Source organism: Xiphophorus hellerii, chromosome 5 (assembly GCF_003331165.1).
Source record: "Xiphophorus hellerii strain 12219 chromosome 5, Xiphophorus_hellerii-4.1, whole genome shotgun sequence".
In the NCBI taxonomy this organism is placed as follows: domain Eukaryota; kingdom Metazoa; phylum Chordata; class Actinopteri; order Cyprinodontiformes; family Poeciliidae; genus Xiphophorus; species Xiphophorus hellerii.
Window position 1 is genome coordinate 17,776,268 of NC_045676.1, and position 12,492 is coordinate 17,788,759.

At 36.4% G+C, this 12,492-nt stretch overlaps 1 protein-coding gene across 1 annotated transcript; it reads right to left on the reverse strand.

Annotated features, from left to right (window-relative positions):
• Positions 1–70: 70 nt before the first annotated feature.
• Positions 71–12,492, reverse strand: ccdc40 (coiled-coil domain 40 molecular ruler complex subunit). Its single transcript, XM_032563725.1, has 19 exons — positions 12,372–12,492; positions 12,014–12,094; positions 11,718–11,781; positions 10,270–10,382; positions 10,042–10,125; positions 9,644–9,863; positions 8,359–8,516; positions 8,131–8,253; positions 6,848–6,969; positions 6,344–6,587; positions 6,073–6,255; positions 5,682–5,927; positions 4,079–4,292; positions 3,781–3,950; positions 3,611–3,702; positions 3,326–3,446; positions 2,183–2,371; positions 1,946–2,104; positions 71–1,457 (listed from the first exon to the last, which is right to left on the reverse strand). The coding sequence occupies exons 1-19, from the start codon at positions 12,456–12,458 to the stop codon at positions 1,215–1,217; spliced, it is 2,913 nt and encodes a 970-aa protein (XP_032419616.1). The 5' UTR covers positions 12,459–12,492; the 3' UTR covers positions 71–1,214.

Sequence of the window (12,492 nt, forward strand, 5' to 3'; positions counted from 1 at the left end):
AACCATTTTATCTTTTTGTATAAACCTTCTAGGTGTTGTATTTGTACAGAATTACACACTGAGGTCCATATAAGACTGGTGATATCGCTTTAATTGTTCCTGTTTTCCAGATGGTGCCTTGAAAAATTATTAACTTTATTAACAGTCTTACTAACAATTAATACGTTTAGACAATAATTACATTGGTTTCTGTGGTGCACAGTATTGAAGCTGCTACATTATCAGTGTTTCTGCAGTAGGAAAAGTAGCAACTTCTTCAAACACACAAAAATAATCAATGTATTTGTACATTTAAGCTTACGTTGTACATGTAGTTCTCACCACTATCAGCAGAAAACTCAACATAACAGCCATTATAGGGGAAATGTGTGAAATAATGTGATCAGTGACAAGGCACAGTCAATTTCTGTCATTATTTGTCAGTTATTCAACAGTTTCATTAGAGGAAACCCCTTTGATTAATGATATGATTTTCCTTGCTTCATGTTAGCAGTGATTATGACAGTTTGTTCACGGCTTAGCCTGTAGACACAAACATGCATAGGGGTTTGTTTTGGGAAACTCCTGCAGAGACATTTTAAGAAGAAGTCAGTTCCACAGCATGGCTTTGATCATTGAAAGGTCTTCACACTGTATTCATATTGAACTTCCAGTCTGCATGTCTCCATCATGGACGCCATGTGGCTGCTTGGTTTTAGAGGAAATATATTCAGACTCAAAGTGTGGTTTGCAGAACTATTCCAAGAGCCACAGCAGTGCTAACTAAGAAGCATCCTGAAACGTTGACGGTGTCCTGAAAAACCTTAAATTAATTTATAAACATCTGGAGAAGTCATTAAAATGTCCTAATTATTTGATTCAATCAAGGTGTCTTTTCATAAAAAGTAAGTCGCCTTTGCTGCAGCATATTACTGATAAATATACAGATCAAACAACTCAAGTGGAAGAAACGTGAATACATTGAACTTTACTTCCTAAAGTAAATTACATATTGATTCCAAGAAGAAACTGACAACTTCACAAACTATTTTCTTTTTTGTATTTCTCTACCCAAGTCTATAAGGAAACATGTTGTTTCAAAACAAATAATTAAATCCAAACATTACAGTGAAGAAAAAAACATTCAAATAAACCAGTAAATTAGGTATTTGCTCATTCACATGCCTTTGTTGTACTCACTGTTACGTTTCAATCACCGCCTCACTCTAAGAACATTACTGGTTGGCGATTTTTACATAAGCTTTTGCTGCTTGTGTCACAGGGCGCAGCGCCCCCTGGTGCTGAGGGAAGTCCTCACAGCTTTGCTTCAAGACCTTGCTGCAATTCTCCAGGTGCTCCTTTCGGCTCTGCAGAGTGGCTCTTACTGTTTCGCTGCTGGATGACAGTTTGTAGATCCCCTTGCAAACGGCCTGCAGCTTCTTGTTTCGATCCTGCATAGCAATTAGTAAAGCCTGGTTCTGGAAAGAGGTGAAGAAAGACAAGGTAAAGTTGTTTGGTGCTTGTACGTTTTGGAGCATTTGCAACACACATCATACAGGCAGGCAGATGGAACAATAAGTCATTATCTCAATTGCTCATTGTTAATGTGTGGGGGAGGTTGTTAAAAATAGAACCTGTGACACTCATGCCAGGAATTCAACTTGTGTTGACTTGACGTAGGAAAAAAAAAAGCCTTAAAATAAACTTTGTCACCACGCCTTTATTGGGCTGTTGTGTAACACGATGTGATTCACTTGTTTGAATCACATCGTGTGATTCAGTTTAATTGTGGTATTCGTCACAATTAAACTGGTGATGAATACCAGTTGTTATTTTTTACATGAAGAATGAAGATAGTGCACTGCACTTGGTTCATTTTCATGACAGTGATGAGTACACCAACTTACACCAACTATTTTAATCCATACAAAAAACTTGGAAAAAAAATATTTGCTCGCAGATTTACCATGTCTTTGTCATCCTGGAGGTTTTGAAAGTTATGGCTTGTCTTTGTGCTGGTGCTTGACAGTTCAGTTACGTGTTGCGCTTGCAGCTGAATATTCTCACTCAGGAGAGTTTTCTTCTTCTCAAGCTCCTTCACCTCCTCTTCACAATCTTCAAAATCCTGAAGAGACATATGTAAGATAATTATACAGTTTGCTCCTTTTATTTTTCTGGATGTTGATAAATCCACTTCCCTTACATTTAATGTTTTTTGAATTTTTTTCTGCAGGCCAGCGCTGGAGCGTTTCAGCTCGCTCTTTGCAAGGTCTTTGCGGCGATCTCGGATCATGGCATCCTTGCGTATGTCAAGGTTTTCTCTTCTCGCCACAACTTTCTCGCTTTCTCTCATCAAATACTCTTGTCGTTGTGTCAGCTTGTCGATATGTATCTGCACAAATATTGTTGAAGGTCCAAAATAGGAATAAAAACATGCAAACATATTTTTGAAAAATCATAAAGTGTCACTGAATTTATAAAGTAGGATGTATTCTACTTTTTGCCGCCACCAACCACCACTAGCACTGCCCTCCTCATCCTAAAAGGCATCGCACCTTTACAAAAAATCTATAATTTGACAGACACCAGGCAGGAAACAGGTGGTGACAGAAAAGGGAAAGACACACAACAAAGGTCTCAAGGTTCGAAATCAAACCCAGGACGGCACCGATGACTGTACGAGATGCTCACTCTACCTTTACATCATGCGGCGCACCAATTCAATCAGTGTTATGAAACTGAAGATGAGTGATAGTTTAAATTATTTGAGCAGACTGTGCTGCAACACAATCTGCTGCCTGTGTTAGTGGGTGATTGTGCACTCTTCTACAGTGAATAAATGTCTGGAATGCTTGATATGTTTTTGATAGGATTAGTTTTGCTTCCCAAAAAAGGTAAGCTGACCGAAGTGCTGAAAGGTGGACGCTTACAGTTTACTACCTCACACAAGAAGACTGTTCATGCTGCAGCTGTTTTAAACTGCCCACGTTGCAAGGTAACCAAAGAATGAGTGAGCTAGTTGATGCCAACCTTGCTTAGCTGGCCGCGAGAGACTGAGTGGCTAAACCATCCCCTCAGAATGCCGTGTGAATATGGAGTTTTGTAAAATTATTTGACATATTTTCTATTGATATTGATGCCATGTCCATCACAATAAAGATTGTTATCAATTTATTACCCAGCACCTACCATATTGTGGGAGTGAATATAAAAAATACCATTTTAAAGAAACTAGAAAGACAACACTTTGTTTTTCAAATTTTTACCTTGACAAACAGGAAAATGATAAAATTGATTCTGGCTTTATTATATCTCCTCATCATCACATGAAGCTAAATATGTTTACCTCCATTCGACGCATTTCAGCATTCATCTTCTGGATGTCTCCCTGGCTAATGTCGAACTCCACCACTGACCGAGTCTCCTTTAGAATATGGGTCTTCCTCTCCCACAGCATGATCTGCTGCCTGCAGATTCCAAGAACCTGAAGTCAGACTGAGAAGCTGTTCTTTTAAATATGCTTAAAATGTGACCTCAGCAACACATCAGCTTAAATTTCTTGTGTATTTTTAAAATGACATTAAGGTATGTAATTAAGATGGTGACCAGTTTGTGCTTAAATGTGACTGACTTAGCCTCCACCAGACACTTGAGGAGGTTCTCCTTTTCCTCCTGAATGTTCTCAAGTTTGATGTGAAGACTGGCAGATTGCTCTTCAGCATCCTGATAAGAATACATTCAAGTTAGTTCTATTACAAACTTAAAAAGACAAGGAACAACTATCAAACAGCCATGCCATGCCTTGAGTTTGTTTCTAAAGTCTGTCTCCATCTGTAGGTTTTCCAACTCCAGAGTCTCATTTCGCTCTTTGTTCTTCATCTTCAGCTTGCAGAGCTTCTCGAGGTCTTTCCTCAGCAGCATCGAGCCCTTGTCCAGCTCTGCCAGCTCTCGTTCCTCTTGTTTAGTCTGACCTGGGCGTGGTGAAGTTACAGTCAACATTGTTTGTAAATGTATTATCAGACTGGCAACTCATACACAACAGAATTACTGGACTACATCTGATTTAAAAGAAGTGATTTTCTGTGCATAGAATGCGTACAATCTAGTCGGATATCCTTCATTTGCAGTCCAGTGCAGTCTTTCTGCAGTTTGCGCATCTTCTTGTTGTTGGCCTCCAACTCTCTGGTCAGACCCACCAGGGTTCCCTGGTGCAGCAACCAGAGGCGCTGCTCATTCTTGATATGAGCAGCAAACTCATCAATCTCAGCTAGTATATTCTGGATCTTGATTTGCAGAGGATGCATATCTTCTTGCTGGAAATAGGAAGAAACAAATCAAAAATGCATCTCTGTATTTTTAGGCAAGCCCTTATGCATCAAAATCCTATGAGTAATAAAGTTTGTCAACCTCATATCTATTCATGATCAAACTAAAGGGTAAATTCCTTACTTCATCAGGAATTCAAGAATAGATGGCTCATCAGGGAGCCATCTAACTGCGGAATTTATAGAAAATTACTAAATTTGTATATTATGAAAACATTATTATTGTTACAATACTTTGTATATATTTTTTCAAGTGTTTTTTTTAATTATTTTTATTTAATTAAGTACTTTAATTTATGTGCATACTTATTTTTTAATAGTAACCAAACGTTTTCTGTAAATTAAGGGAAAAAAAGTACAAAAGATGTGAAAACCTTAACACGAATCCACTACAGAAGCATAATCTCCCACAGAAAACGTTGGAAAAATCCAGCCTTTAATTTGAGTTAATTGTTTTTAAAGAAATCACCAGTGGCACAACTGTAAATATAACTTAATCACTTTTAGGAATAAATAAATTAATTAATTAATTGACTAATTAATTAATAAAGCATTTTCTATGAGCTTCTAATTAACAACCCAATTTATTCTCTTTTCCTCTGGTATTATGATAAGCTGGCATAGAGGCCCATTTCTCTTGTTCACTGTCCATTAACCTAAATGAGGATCATGTTTTTCCTGCACCTGGCACAATAAAAAGCATCATAAGACAAAAGGTCAAATAAACCTCTAAAGTTCATTGCTAGAAAGCTGCACCAAAAAGTGGCATCTTTACAATAAACACCAGTTATCTACACAACAAATAGTTATATAGATAACTGATGTAGCCACTGCAAAAGTAGATATAGAGTTTGCTGATGCTACATAGCCTTTAACTGAGACATTGAGCTTTGGTCATATTCGCTTTTTTGCAACAAATTCTCAGTTGAGTTTGGTGTAAAACAAGGGATGAAGTTTATATGTCTATGAATATAAATAAATATTTTACTTACTTACTTATATGGAAATATTTCTCATATTAAAACACACCAGAAAGATTTAAATAAATAAAAAAATCAAGTGGGCTCCCCCAGAAAACTGGAAATTATTAATCACTGTGTCTTTAAATTGAATAATGTTGCAGAACAGAGCACCAAAGGGCTGAGCTGAAGAAAGGAGAGTGTAAGCAGGGAAACAACTATTTCTTTCTTGACTGAATTTATGAACTCATTATACAAAAGGTTATAATAGTGCAAAGGTTCCAGTGCGTCAGTATGCTACTGCAATAACAGATAGGTTTGTCTGAAGATTTTTATACATCATTGCCAGGGGTACAAATAAATGTGTCTGGCACGCAGTACCAAGGCTAAAGTTTACTGTCTCCATTTAGTCTCTTACCCCAGTGATCTCCACAATTTTAGCAATCCTGATTTTTAGGGTGTTGATTGTTGTTTCTTTCTGCCTGATTTGTCGAACAAGTGAAGCATATGTATTCTCATGTGAATTCAGTAACTTGTTGTACTTATTAATCTCCTCATCAAGGCTCTCCACGGAAATGGTCAGGCTGTTGACATGCTGCTCCACCTTCTGGCACTCCAGCTTCACTGAGAAGGTGTCTGTTTCCTGCCTCTGCAGCTGATTTATCTATAGTTAATGTAGTAAGAAAGACAAAAGACATACTTTCTCATAAAAAGAAAAAATGTAATACAATAAAGAAATTGCAAAAAAAATTTGCTTAAATTGTGGATTCTCGTTTGTTATTGTCTAACATTTGAAGCCAATTTTTTACCTTATCCTTCTTTCGAGTGACCAACTTGCTTGTGAGATTTTGTGAATGTGAAGCCGCCTTGCTGTGTGTCAGCTGCTGCTGAATGTAGGCCATAATTTTCTCTTCCAGCTCCACACGTGCAGCACTCAGTTTCTCTAGCTGGTTCCTCTGACTGTTTAGTTCAGTTTGATGTGCATTCATTTCCTTGAAAACAGAAAAAAGTAGAAGTCAAGTTAGGAAATTGAAAGCAAGCATGAGAGCAGGGAGAGGTTTCAGAGGATTCTTGCTGTACTTTTGTGAGTGCGGCAAAGATTTGCTTTGTCTCAGACAGGGAATTTAGACAGGCAGTGTACTGAGCCTGCAGCGCCTCTCGTTCCAACTTTTTCTTATTGATCAGTTTTTCCACAGTCACACAATCCATTGAACTCCGGTTCAGCTGAACAGTCAGTGTCTCATTATTCTCCAGCTCTACATTGATGGATTTCTTATAACCTTCAATCTCTCTGTCCAGCAGGACCACCTCATCCTCAACCGCACTAAAGTAAAAAACATGAAATCAAGCAAAGATAACATTGTTATAATTTCATTTAATTAAAAAAAATATCTGAGTATATCCTAAAGATATAGAACTTTGGACAGATTTAGCAGAAACAACATATTTTTCATATCTGCTTGAGTAATCGCAAACAGCCAAGCAAATGTTTCCTTTTCATTTAAACTTCTTCCTTGTCAAGTTGTTGAAACCAACATGTAAAGAAATGGACATCTTCAACCTTCCCCTTACTCTACGTCTTACCATACAGCTTCCTGCATCGCATTAACAGTCTCATCATGTCTCTTTATGTCTGTTATGTTGCTGTTCCACTGCTGCAGCAACTTCTTATGCATCATTAGCAGCGATTCCAGTTCCATCTCAGCCTAGACAAAGACAGTCATGAATGCAAAGTTTTCAAGTCTCAGGTTCTGAATATATTACGGTAAGATACTTTTAACGAGTTAAGCTAGATGGTGAAAAACCACACTTGCACACCTTCTTAATGTTTATTTGCACTTGTCCTCTTTTTCATTTAGCTTATATAAAAAATATGTGACATCATTTTTTATTGTTATGCTGATGATTCTCAGCTATATTTATCTATAGACCCTGATGAATCAAGCCAACCTTTTAGCTATAGAGCATGCATGTCTGTATGGAGGATCGCTCTGCATTGTAGAACAGAGAATTGGAGGGGATCCTTCGTTCCTGCTGAAATAAGGCTGCACAACGCCACCTGTTGTGCAGCCTTATTTTATTTACGAGTATTATTGCTTTTTTTAATGGTAGTGGTATAGTGTGTTTGTTTTGTGATTTTTAGATGCTACCTTAACATAAGAATTTCCCCTCTGGGGATTAATGAAGTATTTGTCTGTCTATAAAAAAAAGTGAAAAAGTTAGCTCTGGTTGACATGCGTGTGATCTTAACCACTTATGCAGTATTCACTTCCTGTGATTATTATTTTCAAAAACTGAGAAAATCCCTTAGAATGGGTGCATCATCCCACAAAATATAAAGCCACTACTTGTTTAGAGACAAGTTAATTTTTCTGCAAAATAAGATTCAGTAATACATAAAACCCACTGGAACTATTCATGGTGTGAACTACTCTGCTTTTTGTGTATTCATATTTAAGGTCTTTTACATTTTAAGTTGTATTTATTTATTTTTAATATACTATTACAGTCAGTAATACCAATAAAAATAGTCAAATGGTTTACCTATGTGACTACATTAACAATGTCAAAAGTAGTGTGAAAAGTCAGTGTTATAGGACCTGACACACTGGCATTCGCTTTAAACGAAAACACCAAGGTAGAAGCACTGAATTAAAATACAAATAAATGAATTAAAATGATCAGAAAAGCACTTGTGTAAATAAAAGGGATTACGGTACCTGATATATTTTTTCACAATCACTGAAGCAGTCACAAAACTGATTAATAAAAAAATCTGATGCATGATTACATGCTCTTCTTCTAAAGTTCACATTTGAACTGATATGCTAGAAATTGTTACTTTTTAACACTGACGTAACAGTTACCTCAGAGAGTGCTTTGCTGACATCTCCTGTCTCCTGGGCTTGAGCACTTCTCTGGACCTCATACTCCACCGCCTGCTGTGCCTTGCTGTCCAAGTCCTTTGTCAGATGATCTACATACAAGTCCTGATGACAAAAAGGCGTTTTCAAAAAATTACCACTCAGTTCAGGATTTTTTCCTACCACCTAGAAAATTAGTTAAGATGTGTCAATGCAAAATAGCATAGGCACCTGCTTTATTTTCTCTTCTTCTGCCTTTGTCTTCTGTGTGCCCACTTTGTATTTGGTATAATCCATGACTTTGACTTGGGACTGTAGTTCCTCACTGGCTGCTTGAGCGAAAATTACCTGCTGTTGCTTTTTGTCTAAGTCCATCTGCCTCGCAGACGCTGGTATCAAACAGAGAAGTAAAAGGTGTTGTGATGTTTAAAATTTGAGGTTAGATATTTGATCTGAAAAATGACTTTCTACCGTTACAGCAATACTGTTTATAACCACTGTATAATATGATGGGCTGCATTCCATATATACCTTTTCAACATCCTGTGAATTTACGATTCTGTCCAGTAAAAATTATTGTTTTGCACCGTGATCATCATCTATTTATTTACTCTGTTTTTCCTTGATTGGTTCTTTGTGAGCTCGTAGATTAGTTGTAGAATATTCCTGTTAGCTGGGCACTCATGGAAATGCTCACAGCTGTTCAGTGTTTTCTCCATTGGCAAATAAATAACTCTTCTAGTTCATCAAAGTCTGAAAGCCTTATTTTTAGATTAGATGAGATTAAGGCATCATGAATTGATTTTAAACTTCCTTTAAACTACTTCAAGAATGTCTTGATTCTGTGTGTTACAATTTATCCAGCTAATAACTGATTAAGTAATAATTAAACAAAAGGGGACAACTATTTTTTTTAAACACAAGACAGGTTTGGTTTGGAAATCTTTTTTCCCTGAATAAATTAAGTCATATGGTATTTTTTGATTTACACAGATTATCTGTGTCTAATATTAAACACTGTTTGAAAATCAGAAACATTTAAGAGGGATGCCAAGCAAAAATATAAGATATTTGTTATGGGCATTGTATTTAAAAGCAAACCAATAAAATAAGTTAAGTAAAGACAACAACAACAAAAAGTTAATTCACAAAGCTTCTGTGAAAGCAATATATGACCTCAGCCTTGAGTCTTTTGGAAGAGCTTAGTTACCATAACAAGCATACAGTGGATCTCCCATCTGACTTAACCTAAACTGAAGAGTAAAGCTCTTCTGACAAGCTCGTATGTTGACGCCATGGGCTGTGTTTGATTATGGATGCACAAACTGAGAGATTGTTGGATATGGACTTAAAGGAATTTACGTTTACTTCCAAATTTAAGTAATCAATTTAAACATTAAAACATTTAACAGTTTAATGATCAGATATTTGCTAATTTGAGTAAAAAGAAAAGAGACAAGAACATCAGTCTTGGTACATGATGCAAGCACAGCATCAACTGAAAAGCAAATCCTACCCAGAGCTTTGGCTTGACGGCTCTGATTTTTCATTTTATAATAGCTGCTCTTTGCCTTTTCCAGATGATCTTGTTCACTCTTCAGTTCAGCTTCAGTCTTTGTCTTGAATTCTTGAATGTCGTGTAGCTTGCTCTCAGCTACTTTCTGCTTTTCGTCTGTTCTATTAAATTCTATACCTGTGTCAGTTAACGTTTTATTTTCCATCCTTTTGACTGGCCGCTGGACTCAGGAGAAAGAGAGCATAATGAGAGAATCAGAAATCAAACTTTCAAAGCTGTCATTACGTTGGGGCCACAATGGTGTAATACATGTGCTGTTTGTACAACAGGCCAAACAAGAACTGTTCACGTTTTATTTAAATCCTAATTTTGTTGATGTTGATTGAAAAGCAGCCAACCTTTCCCCTCAGATCCAGCTGGAGTGCTTCCAGACGTTTTTTGAAGTAAATGTTGATAGTTTCTTGAAATCTTTTGATCAGTGGCTGTAAAGCAGAGGACACAAACAATTATCAGGATGCAAGATTGCCAGTATATCTTGAAACGACTCATAAATTCATAAAATGTTTGTGGAACTTAGGTATTAACATACTTTAAAGCATAAATATATACAGTAAAACACAACAGACATGATCAGGGTCTAGGATGACGAAGTTTTCATTTTCGTCTTCTTCTTGTGGTGAGTCCTCGTCATGTTCTGGTTCCCTGTCATCTTCTGATGTGCCAATGCTCAACTGATCAGCTAGAGTCCCAAAAAAAATGAAGTACAATGTGAAGCAAACTTACAAAAAAGAGAAGGTATTTTTTAATGTCTGACATAGAGTTTGGAAAAGTTTTATTATCTTTGTCCTTCAAACCAGTTTGAAAACTCCCCCTTTTTGTTATGCTTCCCTTTATAGTTGATAGACTTGTCAACTATAGTGACATTTTCTACTTCTCGTATTCTCTGCAGGTCATTATTTTTTAAAGACAGGCACTCAGCAGATGGCCTTAAGAACCTTTCAGAATGAGCTGTTTAAGGGCCTCTTGTCCCTTTGAATCCAAATAACCTGCTGCTGGCCGAGGTTCCCCAACTCAATGTTTACATTCACATTTTATAGAAAGGGAAAATGGATGCAAACAGATGCGAAATTGCATGGTATGTATGGTACATCTTTGACCATGAGTCAGACCCAGAAGCAGAAGAAGTGAAGCCTCCCGCACACCCATCAAGGATGCAACAGTGGTTTCTGAGTGGTGAGTCAACAACAAGACACTTGTCTTTCCTGGCAGTTATTGTACATGTTAAATGTAAATAATTGATTTATCAATCTTTGGCACTAATAAACAATAACTAATTATTAACATAAGGCATCCTATTTGGGGATTATAATCTCAAACTACATCCAGTCATAATTTTAGAAAAAAAATTCTGTGCAAACAAAAAGATTAACATAATACAAATTAAGATTTTTGTGTAAAAAGACAAAAAACAAAACATGAAATATTTGTTGAAGGATATGAATGAAATGATGAACTCTTAAAATGGGATTAAACTACATTAAAGTAACAGTGCTACATTGAACCAATTTTTGTTGCAATTTTTTTTTTTTACCAAAGTGTTTATTCTAACTGGAGATAAGTGGTCTGGCCATAGCAAAAAATAAAATAAAAAATGGTACGTATATATAAATATTTATTTTTTTTATTTTATTTTTTTAAAATCATCTTCCCGTTTTACCCATTTTGTTATCTTTTGGGATCTTCTTACCGGAAACCAACTTCTTGGTTAAATGAAAATAATTTTACTTTTAAATCTGTACAAGATATGAATGATTTTGGGTTAACTGTAAATGCAGTACAAGCAAATGGAAAAAGCAGCAGGTGTGGGTGTTTCTTGACCTAAATTATGTAGTCTGCGCAAGCCAGGTTGGGTCAAACTATTATATTATAATATTCTTAACAAACTTTAACAGAATTCTAGAATCCCCAGAGGTACTTGTACTACCATTTGAGAATCAGTGCTTTAAACAGAGAATACTGTGCAGCTGTGTAATGGCAGGCTTAACAGGATAGTAAGGACCATTCAAGTATTCACCTGCCATATTTGGATCAAGATCAGAATCATCAGGTACATCATCTGACTGCTGTGCTGATGGACTCTGTATAAGAGAAAAAATAAATCTGTTATGAGTTATGACAATTGAGTGTTGTTATAACTTCAAGCTTCAACTTGAAAGTTTTACAAACTAGTCATAATACCCTGCTGATATTCTATGGGACATTAAAATAGAAAGCAAACCAAATGGACAATAAACTGACAGCGTAGGAATTAAGACAGAAAACAAGTCTCCTTTATGGAAATTAAACCTAAAAAGAAAGAAAGATAATCACCGAACTAGCGCCATCTTGTGCATTCAGGTGGTCTTCGTCATGTTGGTCTTCATCGCTTACGTTCTGCATTTCACCTGTAGCCTTAACGACAAAATGTTAACATGTCACGCCAAGCTGTCTTGACGGTTTTTGCGTGACAAATTATCACCATTATAATTATTATCCGTCTATAGGTTATTTCCCTCTTGTAATTGTTGTAAGGTAATCAACATCTTTCAAGTAAAATTAAGCATCGCAACTCATTCCGTTTGATTAAAGTTGATTGTTTACCACTAAAAGGAACACTTTCAGGAAGTATTAGCCTGCTCATATTTTCGTTTCATTCGTTAAATAAAGAACAATGAAAACAAACGCCTACCACCGCTTTCCTGCAGCCAACAAAACCGCAGAGTAGATTATTGTGACCATGCAAGCGTAACCAGGCAACGGTAAGTTTCCGTTTCATGAGAATGGGTAGGCTCGTCAACAACAGTAACTTC